The sequence below is a fragment of the Carassius auratus genome, chromosome 32 (assembly GCF_003368295.1).
Source record: "Carassius auratus strain Wakin chromosome 32, ASM336829v1, whole genome shotgun sequence".
Lineage (NCBI taxonomy): Eukaryota > Metazoa > Chordata > Actinopteri > Cypriniformes > Cyprinidae > Carassius > Carassius auratus.
The window spans coordinates 25,126,864-25,145,829 of NC_039274.1; the positions used below are offsets into that span (position 1 = coordinate 25,126,864).

General features: G+C 35.4%; 1 protein-coding gene across 2 annotated transcripts in view; it reads right to left on the reverse strand.

Annotated features, from left to right (window-relative positions):
- Nucleotides 1-5,967: 5,967 nt before the first annotated feature.
- LOC113051914 (A disintegrin and metalloproteinase with thrombospondin motifs 17-like) overlaps nt 5,968-18,966 on the reverse strand; it is a 94,610-nt gene continuing 81,611 nt past the window's right edge. Inside the window, exons 21-23 of one of the 2 annotated variants that reach the window (XM_026216095.1) lie at nt 17,730-17,882; nt 8,529-8,706; nt 5,968-7,972 (exon numbers count right to left, since the gene is read on the reverse strand). In XM_026216095.1, the coding sequence (XP_026071880.1) occupies nt 7,821-7,972; nt 8,529-8,706; nt 17,730-17,882 (483 nt within the window). In that variant the 3' untranslated portion in view covers nt 5,968-7,820. Of the gene's footprint in view, nt 7,973-8,528; nt 8,707-17,705; nt 17,883-18,966 lie in introns of those variants that run through there. The other variant, XM_026216094.1, reaches the window with a different exon arrangement.

The following is an 18,966-nucleotide window of genomic DNA, read 5'->3' on the forward strand; positions in this document are numbered from 1 at the left end:
AGCAAAACTGAACAAAACCCAACAGAGAAGCACAGAACTGGTGTAATTTGACATTACACTTTATTGCGGATCTCTGTTTGCGTTCGGGACCTCACATCATTCTGTTCTGCGGTTATTATTGTGTATTATTGAGCAATGCAGCGCACCTCTTCAGAGCTGAAAGCAAAACAGAACTCTTTCTCTGGAGAGGTGTTATTATTACAGGAGTACAGCACAGGAAAGGTTCAATTCATGAGCCGACAGAGGCCATCTATCATCACGGCATCCCATCAGCTCAAGCACTTCACACAGCAGAGTATTTCCCCGGCTTTACCACAGCAACACAACCGCTGCATTTATATTTAAACAACCTGACATATAAGACAGCAGGTTGTAAGAGGAATGAGACTATAAGCTTCATGCAAGACACTTCAGAGGACTGTCCCGGTCAAAGTCTTTAGAAAGCAGGTCAGCCGCCATTACAGTCTCACCTTTAGGCAATTATTTCTGTTTTCTGTCAAGTACAGTTACTGTCTACTTTAATGGGGAATTATGCATCATCTACGATCGTTTTTAAGCATTAGAGATTTTGTGAAGATATATCATTAGTTCTGTAGCTTGAATCAGTTCAATGCATCATCTCTGCATCTTCCTGCCACAGATACCCAAATATGATCATCCCCTCGAGAGAAAAATATATAGACATCTGCAAATTTAAATGCATGAAGGCTCTTTCTTTTCTTTTCTTTTTTTTTCTATAAACCATAAAGTGTGCTGTTCAAAAGTTTGGAGCTGGTAAGATATTTTATTTTTTTACTCACTATATTCACAAAAGACCAATTAAAGTGGCCAAAAGTGACAGTAAAGACATTTAAAATGTCTTTCGTATAAATGCTGTACTTTTGAATTTTCCACTGAAGAACCCCGAAAAAAAACTCAGTTTCCACAAAAAATATGAAAGAACACAACTCTTTTCAGCATTGATAATAATAATAAATGTTTCTTGAGCAGCAAATCAGTTTATCAGTGTGATTTCTGAAGGATCATGTGACACTGAAGACTGGAGGAATGATGCTGAAAATACAGCTTTGATCACAGGAATAAATCACATTTTAAAACACACTGAAAAGCACAACAGTTATTTTAAATTGTACTAGTATTTTGCACTATCACTGATAAATCTCATGATTTCTGACCAGTCTTTAGAATCCAGAATGAAACTAACTGAGACTCATAATTGCTTTTGAACATGGGAAGCCAAATAAACAGCACTATTTATTACTTACTGAAGAAGCCTGTAATATAAAGGTGATTTTCAGTCGTTCTTGGCCGTGTCGTGTGTTATATGGATCTCTCGTGTATGTCCAGTGACCCGGACTGAATGAGCACAAAGGCTTGGGTCGCTGCAGTTATAGTAAAAGCTCCTCCAAAAGGTCACACTGTCTGCAACAGACTCCCTGGAGGACGAATGGAGATAAAACTGAATGTGAATGCGACATAAAGTCGGTTATATATGGTCAAACCATCAATAACAGAGATTCAGTTTTGAGATTCCACAGAACAGAGCATTGTTGATGATAATTAATAGGCTGCCTTTGAAATGATCAAGAACTCCGAGAACTGACTTAAAGTGTAAAATACTTCATGATTAAAAAAAGCATGTTAAAGCAACTCATTATAAACATTGTTTTGAGTTTTATTTAAAATGATCATGTGTGAATTGAATATTCTATATCTTTTATTTGTTATGCATTAGATATTGGCCTGAACTCATAATTTAAATCATACTTTTCTTCTACAATAAATAACATTCAAAAGTTTGGGGTCTAAAAAGTTTCAGTTCTTGAAAAAAAGTATTTTTATTTTTATGCTCACAGAGGCTGCATTTATTTGATCAAAAATACAGTAAAAACAGTAAAATTATTAAATATAATTAAAATGTCAAATAATAGTTTTCTAAATGAATATATTTTAAAATGTAATTTATTCCTGTGATCAAAGCTGTATTTTCAGCATCATTACTCAGTCTTCAGTGTCACATGATCTTCAGAAATCACACTGATATGCTGATTTGATGCTCAAGAGACATTTCTGATTATTATCGATGTTGAAAACGGTTGTGCTGCTTCATACTGTATTTTTGTTGAAACTGTGATACATTTTGTTCGATTCTTTGATGAAGAAAACGTTCAAAAGAATGGTATTTCTTTGAAATAGTGATCTTAAAATTATAATGTCACATTATAAATGTCTTTACTGTCACTTTTAATCAATTTAATGCATCCTTGCTGAATAAAAGTACTTTTTTCAAAATATAAAACTATATATATATATATGTGTGTGTGTATTATTGACCCCAAACTTTTGAAATGAAGCACACACAATTTTTGTAAAACCCACATTATTAGAAAATAATTTGTCATTCATTTGTAAATATTTATAAAAATATATTTCCTTTATGAAACTATAATAATTAGCCAACAAAAACATATACGTTTTACAAATGATTAACACAAACTTGTCGTCCTCATATTTAAGGTCCACTGCTTGTATTTTTCAGTATATAAATAGATCCTCATACAAAACTGAACATCCTATTTATTTCTCCTATATATTGTCTGACAACATGATGCCGTTACCTACAACACATCCATCGCTTCCCTCATCTGAGCTTTGAAGACGACCAGAGCATCTTCATTCAGTGTGGAGTAAATGTCCCTTCACCTCTGTGTGAAGGGCGTTATCACAGCGATCTTCATTCAGAGGCGTGCGGCGCGCTGTTTAGTTATTCTGTCTGCGTGAGCACGGAGAGAACCCAAGGAATCCAGAGGGACTGCAGGCCAACAGATCGCTGCATTGAACCCTGAGGTGCTGGAGGACAGCTCCCACGATCCCTCGCAGGGGTCCAGTGCTCCTAATCCTCCCCATGTCTAAGACAATGAAGGGAACATAGAAATGGAAACACATTAACAGGAAAATGTCATTAAGAAAGAAGCAACAATTCTAATTAGTTTATATTCTGTGATTGCACATCCATCCTTAAAGGGACAGCTCAATCGAAAATAAGAAAAAAATCATATCAAAATCATATATACATGTGTGTGGTGTGTGTGTGTGTGTACAGTAAAAACAGTACAATTGTGAAATATTATTACAATTTCAAATAACTGTCTTCTATTTGAATACTTTATAATTTGTAATTTATTCCTGTGATCAAAGCTGTATTTTCAGCATCATTCCTCCAGTGTTCAGTGTCACATGATCTTCAGAAATCATTCAAATATACTGATTTGCTGTGCAAGAAACATTTGAAAACTATTAATTTAAAATAAATAATAATAAAAATAAAAATCTCACTAATTATCTTACTTTTTAATCAATTCCCTTGACCTGTTTCCCATTCACTAATGAATAACAAGACGCGTCTTCATCTCCCAAGTGCATTATCCCTCTTAACATCAGTCTGAAACAGACTAAAGCATCGTGACTGATTTCTGCTGGACTCGATGGGAGGTCTAGAGAGAGAACAAGATTAACAGAGAAACAAAGACGACCAGCCGGGCCGTGACAAACCCCTTCTATGCTGTTATTAATCGAGGACGAGAGCATAATTGAGCATGTGAATGTATTACAGTCCTGCTGGGAATATGACCGGGACTGGCTTGGTTCATTTCACTGGGATTTTTGAGTTGCTCATGTGCATTTCCAGTCAATATCGGTGTAGATGAAGTGTGAATCCCATCATTGGGTGTTTATCTGAAGGTATAAGGATAATGAACCAGAAGTAAATATTTTAAAACTTTAGTTTGAAGGGGTTCGACTGCCAAAAAAATATGGGAATCCCTGACATATAAAGGAGATGGATAGTAACCTATACAGCCAAAAAGGACATAAATGTCAAAAAAAGAAGACCATACATCTCATGCACTAAAAAATCCCATTGTCAAAATTACAAAATATATATATATAAAAAAAATGTAATACTGCTAAATACAATTTCTCTGCATTTTGCAGTGTAATTTAAATGGTAGAAACATGTTTGGGCTATGCTGGCTCTATGATTTAGCACAATAATAATAATAAAAATAATTACTAAATCTGTGTCAAACGTGTTGCCAGAAGGATGACAGCAAAGACATTTAAAAAGAACATGGACTCTTCTGTAATGAATGATGTCTCCACTAGAGATTTCCAATGAACATCTGCAGCGCAAAAGAATCCAAATCAAAGCAAAGATGATGGAGATGTTTCACCCCTCCACATCATTCATCTGAAGAGTTTAAGGAGCTGTCGAGTTAACTGAGGAAAAGGTAACTCATGAAACTACTGGATAACACGTGAAGAAAAAGACTGTGATTTCAGATTGAGATCTTCAGGAGCTCATGAATATGTGCTGAAAACCTTCAAACGATCTGTTCTCACGCACCGACAGACGCAACACACTCTGGAGAGCTTTGCTGGCTGCTACAATGGTATCAGTGTTTTCCTGGATGAAAAAGACCAAGGCTTACTCTACCTGAATTTGAGGATGAGAACCAAGATTTTAAGATTTTTGACAAGCTATTGAGCTTTTCCAGACACTGTGCTGCCTCTACTTTTTTGCCCTCCTTGTGCAAGGTGTCAATGGTCGTCTTCCTCATTATTGTGTACCCTTCAGAACTAGAATGAGAGAACATTTAAAGGCCTTTGCAGGTGATTTGAGTTAATTAGCTGATTAGAGTGTGGCACCAGGCGTCTTCAATACTGAACCTTTTCACAATATTCTAATTTCCTGAGATACTGGATTTGGGATTTTCATTAGTTGTCAGTTATAAACATCAAAATTAAAAGAAATAAACATTTGAAATATATCAGTCTGTGTGTAATGCATGAATGTAATATACAAGTTTCACTTTTTGAATGGAATTAGTGAAATAAATCAACTTATTATATGACCAGCACCTGTATATATATTACAGTAAAACATGTTAATCAGTAAACTGTAAGTATATGGTAAGTAACGTTTAACATTGTAAATGGTTTAACATTGTTTTTTAATGTAAAACGCTGTCAAATTTAAAGGGCTATTCTGGTGCAACTTATAAAAGAAATAAAAAAGGATATTTTTTTACAGAGATAGACCTATAGTTGTACTCTGTCTTGCTTAAAAATCAATGTAAAGTGTCCTATTTCAGCCCATTAACTTTTATAATGTGACATATTTCAGAGTAAAGCTATTTATAATGAGAAAATATGAATCTAGACTTGGTATAGATCATAAAAAGTGGCCATTACATACCAAAATGGAGTCAGAGTCAATGGGGTTTGTGAGGTCAGCAAAAAAAAAAAAAATTAAAATATGAAGATTATGATGACAAACTTTTTTTATATACCGTGCACTGATGAAACATTGACAATAAGGGCAGCAAAGTGTATTGATATAGTAAACAGTATTTTGATTTAATATTGACTGTAAGAGTGAGTGTGAAGATCAGAAAACTCACTGAAACTCAAAGCATCCAGAGACGGTGACCTTCTCCTCACGTCCTTCACAGCTGCGCCAGCGCCATTACACTGACAGCGGCAGATTTACGTCCAGCCGTCCGTCATGCATACACTCACAGATCCTCTGAACGTAATATATTCACAGTGTTACAGCCCACAAACAAAATCAGTGAAATGCAAAGCTGAAGAACGAGCTGGAGAACTTCACAAGGTTGTGACATGACAGTGATGCTGAGCAAATCCAAGAGGCAAAACATCATGTAGGAAACTCCTACTGTTATCTACAGCATCATAAAACATGCATTTTGGTTTCATTCCATTCCACAGACATTTCAAACATTCTTAAATTAAAAGTTTTAAACCATTGCACAAACCAGCTAGCTCACTAAATTAAATATCTGAAGCAAAACTGAATAGACAAAGAAAAACCTTGAATCAGAAATGTTAGTACATAATGCAAAATACTGATTATAAGCATAAAAGCATAGATGCACACACGCAAAATCATCATAATACAGGATATACATTTATTTTTTGTGTGTGAACAGTCTGAAATGTAAGTCATTTCAAATAAGCACCATTAAAAGTGGCATTTTAAGTACCAATCACATGTGCAACTACTGACTTACAGTACTGGAATACAGAAGCGATATTCACCAAACCTGGAACATGAAGCTGTTGCACCAAATAGTTATGACAGAAGCAGGTAGATACAATATGTATTAAATAATCCTAACAAACATAAAAAATATGTTTCATTTAAATACATACAAAAGTACAAGAACAAAACGTGGAGAAACGGCTGAATTTCACAGTAGTGAAATTTGTCTAGCACCTGCTGTGACCTTGTGCAACCTGGTAGATGGGAGCCAAGGTCTCGGACACACACACACACACACACACACACACACACACACACACACATATATACGCTCTGTTCCAAAACCTAGTGAGCATTTAAAGGCATCAGCAGAGTATGAAGGTCAATATGTATGCTACGTTTGCATTTGAAGTGCACTCCAAATTGGTCACTAGTGTCAGTGAGCTCCCTATGTAGCTCAGTAGGGTTTGAAACAGAGTTTCTCATGCACACATATGCAGTGTCACCCTCAAACATGGGCTGTTGTTTTGTTTTTGTTTTTTATGAAATGCCAACCTAACCTAAATTTTCACATTTTCTCACCACATCCTGACTGTAAAGTATCTGTAAAGTAATCCTATCAATTGTATTCAGATCTTAATGATGAGATTTGGACTGCAATGCTATTTTTCAAAAAGTCTGTGATATAAAAATGGCTCTGTAAGAGTCACTAATTAGCCTTATTTGAATATTAAATACTTCAATCTTAAAGAGAATTAGCTTGGCTGTTCGACTTCATCGAGATGGCTCTTGATAAACTAAATAACAAGCTACTTCAGCTCTTTTACAAAACCTAGTGAGCTGCCTACATAGACTCTCAGCGTGAAGGCTGTTCAGAAAGGTAGGAGGCATGATTGCATCGCCTTCTTTTGCTGAACATGCAGAGAAAAAATGCAATGCGTAATCCATTACAGCATGCATGCATGCATTATTTTAAAAATAGATTATGCTGTTATTGCTTGCATGCAAAAATAGATTATGCTAGATTATGCTATGCATTATTGTTTAGCAGTACGCAATTATACATACTGCTAGCAACAGCAAAATCATGGGTTCGATTCCCAGGGAATGCATGAATTGATCAATCTAATCAGAAATTATTATTTTATACAATATTTGCATGTTACTAAATTGAAATCAATATCTAAACTCAATCAATTGTGATTAAAAAAGCAAGGAAGTTCACTATGTTTGGGTTGCAGAGCCAATATAACACAGGCAATAATACAATTAATAAAAAAAATAAAAAAATACAAGACAAAAGATTGTTGATAGAGGTCGTGAAAAAAAAAAAGCTGTTACAAAGTCCATTGGTTACTGGCCAACCAGTGGCCTTAAAAATAACTGAGCTTTACCCACAGTGCAACAGGCAGGTCATTATGCTGAAGAAGTCACTTCCAGGGCCAAAGTGTGGATTACAGCAAAACATGGCAAAAACGATAAACCTTCAAGTCCGAAAACAAGAAACAAACAAAATGCAAGTACGCAAACACTTGACTAACACACTGCAAGTACATACTCAGTGCAGGGGGTGATAAAGTTAATGCATAGTTAGAAACACTCACGTTTACGTAATTGTGTTCTGCTGGAAATATCAGTTCCACTGCTTTCATTATTTCACATAAGAACATTTTTAATAAGAATATAAAACCTTGTTTTTGACAGTACGAATGGAGAAGACAAAAAGAAACCTCTGTGAGTGGGAGTGGTGGGGTCATTATCTCTTGGGGGGCATTTTGCTGGTGTAAAAGTCTCTGCAGGTCTGGCAGCAGCGTTGGTACCAGCGCATGTCCTGGCACAGGATCTTCTCTCGGATCACCCTGCAGTAAACCGCCCACTGATCCCCAGCGCACTTGTACGTCAATGCAGCTGCCACAAATGACAGAAGGACAGGACACGGCATTTCATAGATTCAATTAATCGACACAATCCCAGACAACATGCATCAACATCCCTCCAGACACGCAGGCTCATCTAGAAGATGCTAATGTTGCTGTTGCACTATTAAAAAAGCTGTTTCAAATTGTATTATTAACTATTGGAGTATGTTTGATGAGAAAATACATTTAATGTTTTTGCATATAATTCAGTGTTCAGTTTTATTTTAGTAATATTAACAAACTATTAGATTTTTTTTATTTTCTGCAATTATTTTTCAAACATAACTATAATAAGTTTTTACTTCGTTTATACATTTTAGTTCTTCAGCTTAAAGGAAGCTAAACTGAAAATATTGTCTTGTCATGAAGCCTAGTTGAATTAAAATAAGATTATTATTATTTTATTTCAGTACATATATATTTTAAATAATATTTCTGGGTGGGGGGTAGATTGTGTCATACATCTGGTTGAAACTGAACATTCAGGGACATATAATGATAAAAAACTCAGAATCATAAAAAACAGTACACTGCTTAAGTCTTACCCAGTCTCGGGGAGGTGATGGTGTTCACATTGACTTTCACATTGCATGTCCCAAGATGACACTGTCTGTATGCGGAGGGCTTCAGGACTGCTGGGCAATCACTGCCATGGCGACCGGTCACTTTGTGCATGCACTGGACCACTCTGGACTGCAAGCCCCGCCCACAGGATGAGGAGCACTGCAATCAACCAATCACCAGGGCTGAGTTTCCCAAAAGCTTCGTAAGCCTAAGAAGTTCATAAAAACGATCGTACGACTGATCTTCATATTATGGTCTGTTTCCCAAAAGCATCGTGACTTAAGTAGCACTTGAAAATCATCGTAGATCCACGGGTGCTCTGGAGTAATCGTTAAGCCCTAAGTGCATCGTAAGAAGACAGATTTATACGGTCACCTGCAGGACAATCAGCAGATTACACCTTTAAATTGATTCAAGTGCAATGTGATTATAATATAAGGATATGATTGTGCTTTATTGTACACTTTAAAACTCGTTTTCTTCATTTTTATTGTATAATATAATATAATATTGTATTGTATTATAGTTATTATATCCATGTTGTCTGTCTGGAACGCAGCATTAGGTTAACGTCAATAAATGATTGTGTACTATAATTAAGAGCCACTCTATAACGTGAGATTTCAGCACTTGATAAACGGACAGCGACTCCTAAGTAGCACTTGCTTTACGTGCATTGTTGGGAAACACACGTGAAACAATAACGAACGATCGTAAAATTACTCGTAGAAAACGTTCTTAAGCTCTAAGATGAATTGTTATCGGGAAAACCGGCCCTGGTCACAACAGATTAAAACATTTTCCACATCAGACCTCATTTTACTCATACAATACAGACTCTACTCAATACTTCAACACAGCAACTTTCTACTTCAACTGCAATGTTTTTGTGATAGATTTCAAATCAGGAATAAAATCTGATATAAAAATATATAAAATATTTTATGTAGCAAAAATAATAATAATAATTATTATTATTATTATTGACATTTTGGCTAAAATGTGCAGCCCTACAAATAAGCACAGCAAACCTGAAAATTTTAAATCACAATTGCAAAAAAAAAAAAAAAAATCACACTTGATTGATTATTTAGCTCAAATCGTGCCATAAACATATTTCGGTAACACTTTAGTACAGGGTCCAATTCTCACTAATAACTAGTTGCTTATTAGCATGCCTATTATTAACATATTGGTTGTTTATTAGTGCTTATAAAGTACATATAATGCATGGCATCCATAATCCTACCCAATACCCTAAACTTAACAACTACCTTATAAACTATTAACAAGCAGTAAATTAGAAGTTAATTGAGGCAAAAATCATAGTTAATGGTTAGTTAATAGTGAGAATTGAACCTTAAAATAAAGACCCATCTTTTTTCCAGGCTGGTCAGGCTAATGCACGTTTATTCAACAGCAAACAGAGGCAACTGGCAATTTTAAATGTAAAAACAGGACTAATAATGAGTGTTATCATTTCTTACATACATTTTTACAGGAGTTGGACATTCCCTCTCCTTACAATTTGACAAAACTCAACAATTGATGGCAAACATAATTTTAGAATAAACTGAAACGTATAAACTAAATACATTACATTTACATTTATCTGACGCTTTTATTATGTCAGAGGTCGCACACCTCTGGAGCAACTAGGGGTTAAGTGTCTTGCTCAGGGACACATTGGTGTCTCACAGTGGATTCAAGCCTAGGTCTATCACACCAAAGGCATGTGTCTTATCCACTGCACCAACAGCCCCTACACGTTAGTTTATAATTAAAATCATTAAAAGAATTCTGTTGTTTTCATGCAAACCACATACTGGACAGTAAATAAAGATTGAGACACGGGCCTCCATATCATCAATAAAGTTTTGAAATAGCACAGAAAATGAATTGATAAGAGCATATTAAAACTGGCCAAAAAAATGTAACGTACAAACACATGCAAGACTCTGAGTGAATCTCCTCACGGTAAACCGACTGAATTAGATTTCCAGTGGAAGACAGCAGGAGGAAACGGTTCTTGAATAATGTGTCGTTCTGCTTCCTGTGGGACGTATCCCCGCCATCGTCACACTCATGCATGTAAGACCCAAAGGAAGCTTTATTTCTCCAATAACACGCCAGCTAAATTAAATTAGCATATCTCTGTGACAATCTAATACATTTTAATAGACTTATAGTTCGACAGGGAGGGAACAAATTCAGTTATTTCACCACTGGCTAAGGAGCATGATAAAATGATAAACACAAAATACATTGACCTGATTATGACACAGATGAATAGTCCTCAGTACGATGCAGTCAAAATACAGTCTAGATCAGGGGATATATATATATATATATATATATATATATAGAGAGAGAGAGAGAGAGAGAGAGAGAGAGAGAGAGAGAGAGAGAGAGAGAGAGAGAGAGAGAGAGAGCATTGCATATTAACATGCTAATAGATCCATAGTAATGCATTTCTATAAGTATATATTTTCTATATATTTATATATATATATATATAAACATTCTGCATGGTTGCATGGTGGTTTGTCGATGTTGATGCCATCTTCACACAAAAAAATCAGAGGTATGGAAGCAGTTTAAATTTCGTAAGCAAGACGACAACGATAGTGTTGTGGACAAGAACAAAGAATTTTTCATCTTGCATCAAAATTGTTTTGTTTTTATTTAACATAATTTTATGCATTTGAAAATTAGAGATGGGTTCTGTTTTAATGTACCCAGGTGTACCTAAAATAAAAGAGTTTAATATACATGTTTGTGGCTCTTCATTTCTTTTTATTTATTACCCAATTGTAAACTTATGTTCACTGTTCTTTTTTATACATATAGCATTTGTATTAAATCTATCTTCATTGACTTGAATCGAGAATAGAGTATAGAAAATCGAATCAAGAATCGAAATCGAAATGATTTGAGAGCTTGTGAATCGAAATCGAATCGATCTGGAACATCTGAATCGATACCCAGGCCTACTCACCAAGGCTTCATGCATTTGATAAAAAATACAGTAAAAACAGTAAAATTTTGAAATACTATTATAATTTAAAATAAGTGTCTTCTATGTGAATATATTTTAAACTGTAATTTATTCCTGTGATCAAAGCTGTATTTTCAGCATCATTACTCTAGTCTTCAGAGTCACATGATCCTTCAGAAATCAGTCTAATATGCTGATTTGAAACATTTATTGTTATCAACAATGTTGAAAACCGTTATGCTGCTTCATATTTTTTGTGAAAATCGTGATTTCTTTTGTGACTGATATTTTTTTCAAGATTCTTTGATGAATAGAAGTCGACTAATGCTAACAAATGGAAGCTTATAGTAAAGTGTGACCTATAAATCCTCCAGAGCCCAAACTTTTGAACAGCAGTGTAATTTGCCATTTGGTTCACTTTTCTTACATGGTTTCATTTCTTCTCAGAAATTAGTGTGAGATCAAGCAGTATTTGTCGCAGACCCCTGGGCTGGAGAAACGAAGCTGTCGGCTGCCATGGCTGCAGACCAAACAAACCAAAATTGTTTAGCGAAGTGGCAAAAGGTGCATGAAAGCAATATACTTCCCTGCCTCCGAGGAACCCAAGCTCCTTTCAACGACGCACAGTATTTCACGTTTACAGGGGATGACGGGCTATTGGAAATGAAATCAGCGTGGCAGGTTAGCATTGATCTCAGCGCTGCCCGTCGCCAGAGTCTAGTTAATAACTTTAGTCAGGGAAAAGCCGTTCTCAACACCACATGCACTGTGAATGAGAAGAGACGTCGCATGCTTCAACCCAAAAACATCTAATCTGCTGATCAAAGGCGGCTCTGAATCACAGTCTATGACTCCCTCAAGACAGGACCATGTTTGATTGGAGCTAATGAATACGACAGAGCGCTTTAACATCTGGTGTATGAAGATAAATACAGAAACTCCTTCCTCATGTTAACATAATACAGCATTTTAAAATGACTGTGGAAACTATTGAAATGATTTTTAGAAATGCTGTATTACCACAACAGTGGTCTAGAATGACTAAATAGGTTGGACTGGATAATGGTTAATATTAAAGTGGGCTGGTTAGTTTTAATGGGATAGGTCAAATAAAAAGTAATAATTTATGCACTCTCATGTCGTTCCAAACCTGTATGACTTTGTGTTGTTACTGTTAACTAAAACTATTAAAAATAAAGCAAAAAAAGGTAAAAAAAATAAAAAATAATAATAATTAATTCATATTAATTTTGCTTCCTAACATTAAATCAAACAGTTAAAACTACAAAGAAATATTTAAAACTGTAAAAAACATAAATGCAAATTAGAAATGTTGACATGGCAACTAATGAAATAAAATAAGTTTAAGTTCAAGGGTAATACAATTTTAAAATAAATTCAATTAATTAATCAAAAACAGCTAAATACCAAAAACTAATTAAAATGACAAAAGCACATAACATTTCTAAAACCTTAATCAAAATTAAAACTTTTTTTTTTTTTTTTTTTTTGCAGACAATTAAAAAGTACATATGTCTGAATATTTTGGTTGTCCACGCTGTCAAAAATAATTTGGTGCAGGATTTACTTTGAAATATTTCTTCCTCAGAAATTGCTAGTACATTTCACAACAATTACAAATGAACAAATTGAATTAAACATTGGAAAAATTTTGGAAAATATATATATATTAATATTTTTTTTTTACAGTGGACACAATGGAAATCAATGGGATCCAGTGTTGTTTTGTATTTTGTAGAAGAGAATTTGTATTTTTGTGAGTAAATCATAACAGGATGCTCATTTTTGGCTGACTTGTCTATTTAATGCTAACCAATAGCTTGCATGGTGTAGGTCACGATGGGCAAGACAAGTCATTTCAGAGGTTCTTACATTTAAATGAAAGATTATGAAAATATGTTTCACCTTTGAAATATTATTTTGGTGATTTCATGTTCCCTGAATTCTATTACCTGGATGCCCATTAGTGGCTGACATGATGGAGACACCAAATGCACTGAGACTAACACAAGAGAAGAGCACTCCAAACACAGACTGATCCTAGCTGGCTACGATCTCTTATCCCATTCACAAATAAAATATGTAATATGTAATTTTGTGCCAAAACACACAATGTGTTCCACATAATTGAAAAGGGGTGACATAAATCCACAGCCTGGATGAAAGCAGAGCAGCCACAGCACAGAAAGAGCCTGATTCTCCTCAGCTAAAGAGGCTATTTCTATTCAGTGGAAGAATTTCACACAAGCCGCCTCAGTCAGTCATATGAATGGATGTTCATACTCATGCGTTAATGAGTGTAATATTCAGTAAGGGTTCATTAATGTAAAAAGAAAGAAAAAAATGTCAGGATGGATTTGTTACAATACAATATTGTGTTCAGACTGAAGTCAACAACTTGCAACAAACACAACTAAAATAAAAGTGTGGAATACCCATAATCCCTTGTGTCTGAATAATATACAATCTCTGTTATGGTAATTAGCTTGATATTTACTTAACTAATCTTACAGTACTTAATCTGTCAGTATAATAGTGTTAAAAGTGTAATGAATGACTTTAAGTCTCCCATGATTAATGTAGCAATAAACATGCTAAATTATTTAAGTAGCACTGATCCTTAAGTATAAAGGTGAGAGCAAAACTATTATGATCTATATAAAATATAAAAAGTTAATAAATCAGTAAATAGTAATGTATGTATATGTATGTATATATATATGCAACAGTATTTAATCATCCTGCAGTCATTAAAAAAACAAACTATTATAAATTTTTTTCTTAAAAAATACAGCTGAAATAAAATATAAATCACATGAAGATCATAAATGAAAAATTTAAATAAAAAAATTGAAATGTTGCCTTGGCGAACCAACTGAAATAAAATGTAAGTTGCCGTATTAAAACTATTAAAACTAAAACTTAAATAAAAATAAAATGGAAACTAAAGTATAAATATATATACACACATTAAAATGACAAAAACACATAACAAAATTACTCAAACTAAAATAATAACTGAAAATATAGAAATAAAAGCTGCTTAAAACTGAAATAACAAATTATCAAATTTAAGTTCAAATGCTAGTTGAGTTAAAATAAATGAAAACTAAATAGAAATAAAAGTATATACCAAATATTTAAAATCAAATTATATTAATCATAACAAAATATTATGATATATAAACAGTATTATTATAACACCAGGAACTATGTAGCTCGTCTTTTCTGCAGACCACTGAAATGAAAAGAAGCAGGTCTACAGAGGGAACATCTGCTCTTTACATAAATGCATGACACATGCACAAATATCAGATGCTTTCTGCACCAATGTCTCACTAATGGGAGAATCTATTTTCCTCTAATTTGCCCCCAAAATGATACGGCCATCTTCACAAACAAATGTCGCAGAGGCTTGTATAGTGAATACTGAGAGCCCCGGACGTGAGTCGAATCCAGCAGGCCATGATGTTAGCATATTCTTCAAGGGATAGATAAAACACAAAAGACACATGAATGTGAAATTGAGACCTTCAGTAAAGATCAGTCTCACCATGAGGTCAGACCACAGACCACAGTCAGACAAACATAATCCACAACCTTCAACCGTCTCCTTGAGCCTTTGTCTCAAACGCCTCCAATCACAGGAGTAAATTACTATTATAAGTTCTGCTGTATTAGTCTGTCATTTTGAATGAAATTAGAAAGTTCATTCACTATTTCTCCTCTACCTGAACCCAAAGCCTCATAGAAATGTCTAAAGAGATTTAGATTTTCATTTCCAATTCACCAATTAACAACATTAATTACTTATGTTGTAATTGTTGTATCTTGTACTCTATACTGAAAATGTGTTTCACTGAGCCTCCAATTGGTCAAAACCTATAAACGTCAAACAAAAGCAAAGCACATGCCGCTATTTCAGCGCTTGACCCTTATAATTGCTGATTGAAGCTATAATACTGCATATATGAGTACAAATTTTTTTTGGCAAAATGCCTTACTTGGTCCTGATTCTGCATGGTCAAAAGCGAGGCTAAAAAAAGCACACTTGTTCACTCATAGAGAGAACTAATATTAATCTTCGTATGCAAGTCAGGAACTACATTATTGTAGTGTAAGCCATATAATATTGGCTATAAATGACCCTGTACTCGAGATATGAACATCGACTAATGAAAAGCCCATATTCCCAAAACACCAGACACTAAAGCATGAGAAGCAGCACTATGATAATGGCGTGTCCACTCTGAGGTGGCGAGAGCTCATTACTGAGCAGCACAAACCTCAGGAGAAACAGAGGAACAGACAGATGGAGATCTACAGGCGACCCTGGGCCGCAGCGGTCAGCTCCACCGGGGCAGCAGCAAGGTAACCGCTGACAGCCTACATGCATCACATGTGACAGCGTGCAAACTCTGATTCAGCTGAAGATCTGTGGAGGCGTGCAGAGCGCTCTCTCACCGGCCTAATGTCTGCCTGTCGGCTTTCATTTGACTCAGGGTGCAGTCTGATGCATCACAGCCGTGTTGAGCAGAGAAATAGTGAGTTATTAATCTTGAGTACCTATAGAGTAGTACTGCATCCTTCATAACTCCAAAAAGTCTTTAGTTTTATTATATTCATAAGAGAAAGATAGTCTGTACCGATTTTTCCTGGAAAAACACGAGCGTCTGGAGGCGTGACGTGTGGGCGGAGCTAAAGAATCACGAGCACCAGTAGGCTTTTGAGTTGAGAGCGTTTGGAAGCTGTGACATTACCTGAGGACAAAACCAACCAAAGCAAACCATTGCTAACAGTCAGATTCAGCCGTTTATTTATGATCCAGAATCAGATCCAGAGGCTGAAATTTAACAAGAGCAGCATCAGCAACGAAGTCTCTATGTGGTATGTACTGAAACTGTATATATTTGCTTAGCGGTTTTGGAAAATGACTAAGTTCCACTTTATGTCATCTTTTTTTTTGTTTTTTAAGCTGTACATGTGGAAAGTGCAGTTTGATGACAACATGGCATGTTGTTTACTTGATGTGCTTACACGCCAATACTCAGTTTTACTCACCGCCTGCGGTTCCAACACACAATCGTGACCCTTTTTCATTGGGACTGCATTATCCTTAAGAAATAAACGATGAGCAAATCCGTCATCAAACTGGGCCTTGTTTGTAAAACAAGCATCTTCGAAATGCAGGGAACAAACACAAACACTTGCACAACTCCGTTGATGCTCTGTAAAAAATAAACTCCATCCACTGGTCCCTTAATGCTGTTTCTCTTTTGGTAATCTGTGCAGGGTTGTCTTGCCCTGGCAACCAAAAATACACTTCTTTTGTGACATTTCGGTCTCTCGCTCTGATCAGTGAATGCCTCTGCTCTCATTGCTCTGCTATACGGGAGCGCGCACACTTCCGGGAGAAGTGCCTCAGGACCCATATAAGGAAATTCCGCTCCATCTAACGTCACACAGCCATACTCGAAAAAAACTTTCCGAAACTTGTGACAAACCGGAAGTTGTTCCAAAAATACTCCTTCAAACGTAAAACTTAATTTTTGAAACTTTGTCCATATTTAGCATGGGAATCCAACTCTTTAACAGTGTAAAAAACTCAGTATGCATGAAATAGCATTTCAACCCCCCTTTAAGTAAAAATGTGTGTTATTTGTGATGCAAAACTCCCTAAATCACACACGGACACGTTTATATATATATATATATATATATATATATATATATATATATATATATATATATATATATATATATATATATATATATATATATATATATATATAAAATAGCTGGTTGCTAATATGATATATTATAAAATTTATTTTTTTCCTGTGATCAAACTGTATTTTCAACATCATTCCTCCAGTCTTCAGTGTCACATGATCTTTCAGAAATCATTCTGATATGCTGATTTACTGATCAAGAAACATTACTTATTAATTATCAATATTGAAAACAGTTGTTTCACATGCTTGTGGAATCCACAATACATCTTTTTTTAATGGAATTTTTGCAACATTATAAATGACTTTATTGTCAGTTTTGATATATTTAATGTCCCTTTGCTGAATAAAAGTATGAATTTCTTTTGAACAATCTTACTAACTCCAGACTCACTTCTATATATCGGCTTCTGATTATCAGGTCACCCTACCTTGGACCATTCGCCGGTCTTCCACTCGTAACATTTGGAGTGATCCTCACACGTCTCCACCTCTGCAGGACGAGACACGGGATCACAGAGACCCTGAGGATTGGTGCAGGTCACGCTCCTCTTCCTGCTGCCGCGACCGCATTCAGAGGAACACTGGGACATACAACGACAAGGAGAATTCAGAAAATAAAATAAGTGAGCAATTGGGTGCAAAGAAGGATGGAGATAAATAAAGACATACGCAAGAGTGTTGGTAATTAGAGCAGGCTTCCTGTTGAGTCTCACTTCTCTCCGCTGACTAAACCTACTCTAATGAAGTGATCACAACATCAGCATCAAGATCTGAAATGAGACCTACAGACTCCAAAACAACCACAGTGCCCTCCATAGGCCAGGACAAACCCCACAGGCACAAGAGCACACATCCTCTCACACACCCTCACATGGTCCAGTCGTACAGGATGTGTCTCATGAAAGGAACTATAGCTTTATAGTGTACACTTTTTAAGGCACGTCATCTTCTTGTGTTAGTCAAGGCTCCTAATGCTATGATTTAAGTACTGTGATTTATTTTTACATTTCGACATATTTTTCACCCTCTGCTGCTGTACCTTTAAAACTCCTGTAACTGATCTAAACATAAATATCAAATCATAAGAGGCCATTGACACAGAAGGTGTTTTTGTATTCTGTTGTGCTGCTTTTCCAGAATTTTCTACTCAAACCTGATGTTAAATGGATGTCTTCGACCACTGTGCCTACGTTAAAAGAAGTTCAGCTCTAAAAAATTGCATTTTAAGACCTTTTTTTCCTTTCCACTGCCCTGCATCTTGCATTTTCTGTGTAAACGGCCCTTAAGAGTGATGAATTCTGAATTTCGATAGCATTTATGGCAAAAATTTACATTTTTATGCATCTGGCAGATGCTCTCATCCAAAAAGTCATGACCATGGCAGTGCTAATGCTAGCTCTGCTGTTTGAGTTACATGAATTTTAAAGGGATACTCCACCATAAAATGAACATTTTGTCATTAATCACTTACCCCCATGTTGTTCCAAACCCGCAAAAGATTTGTCCAAAATAATGACTTTATTCAATAATATCTTTGTCAACAGTCTCCTCTGTGTCTCTCCACACCACTCAAACTGCCTACGCTCTTCTACATGTATTTCTGCTTTGATTTGAAAGAAAACAGCGCATCCTTGTGGCACGGCTGACACAGAATATCATATGCAG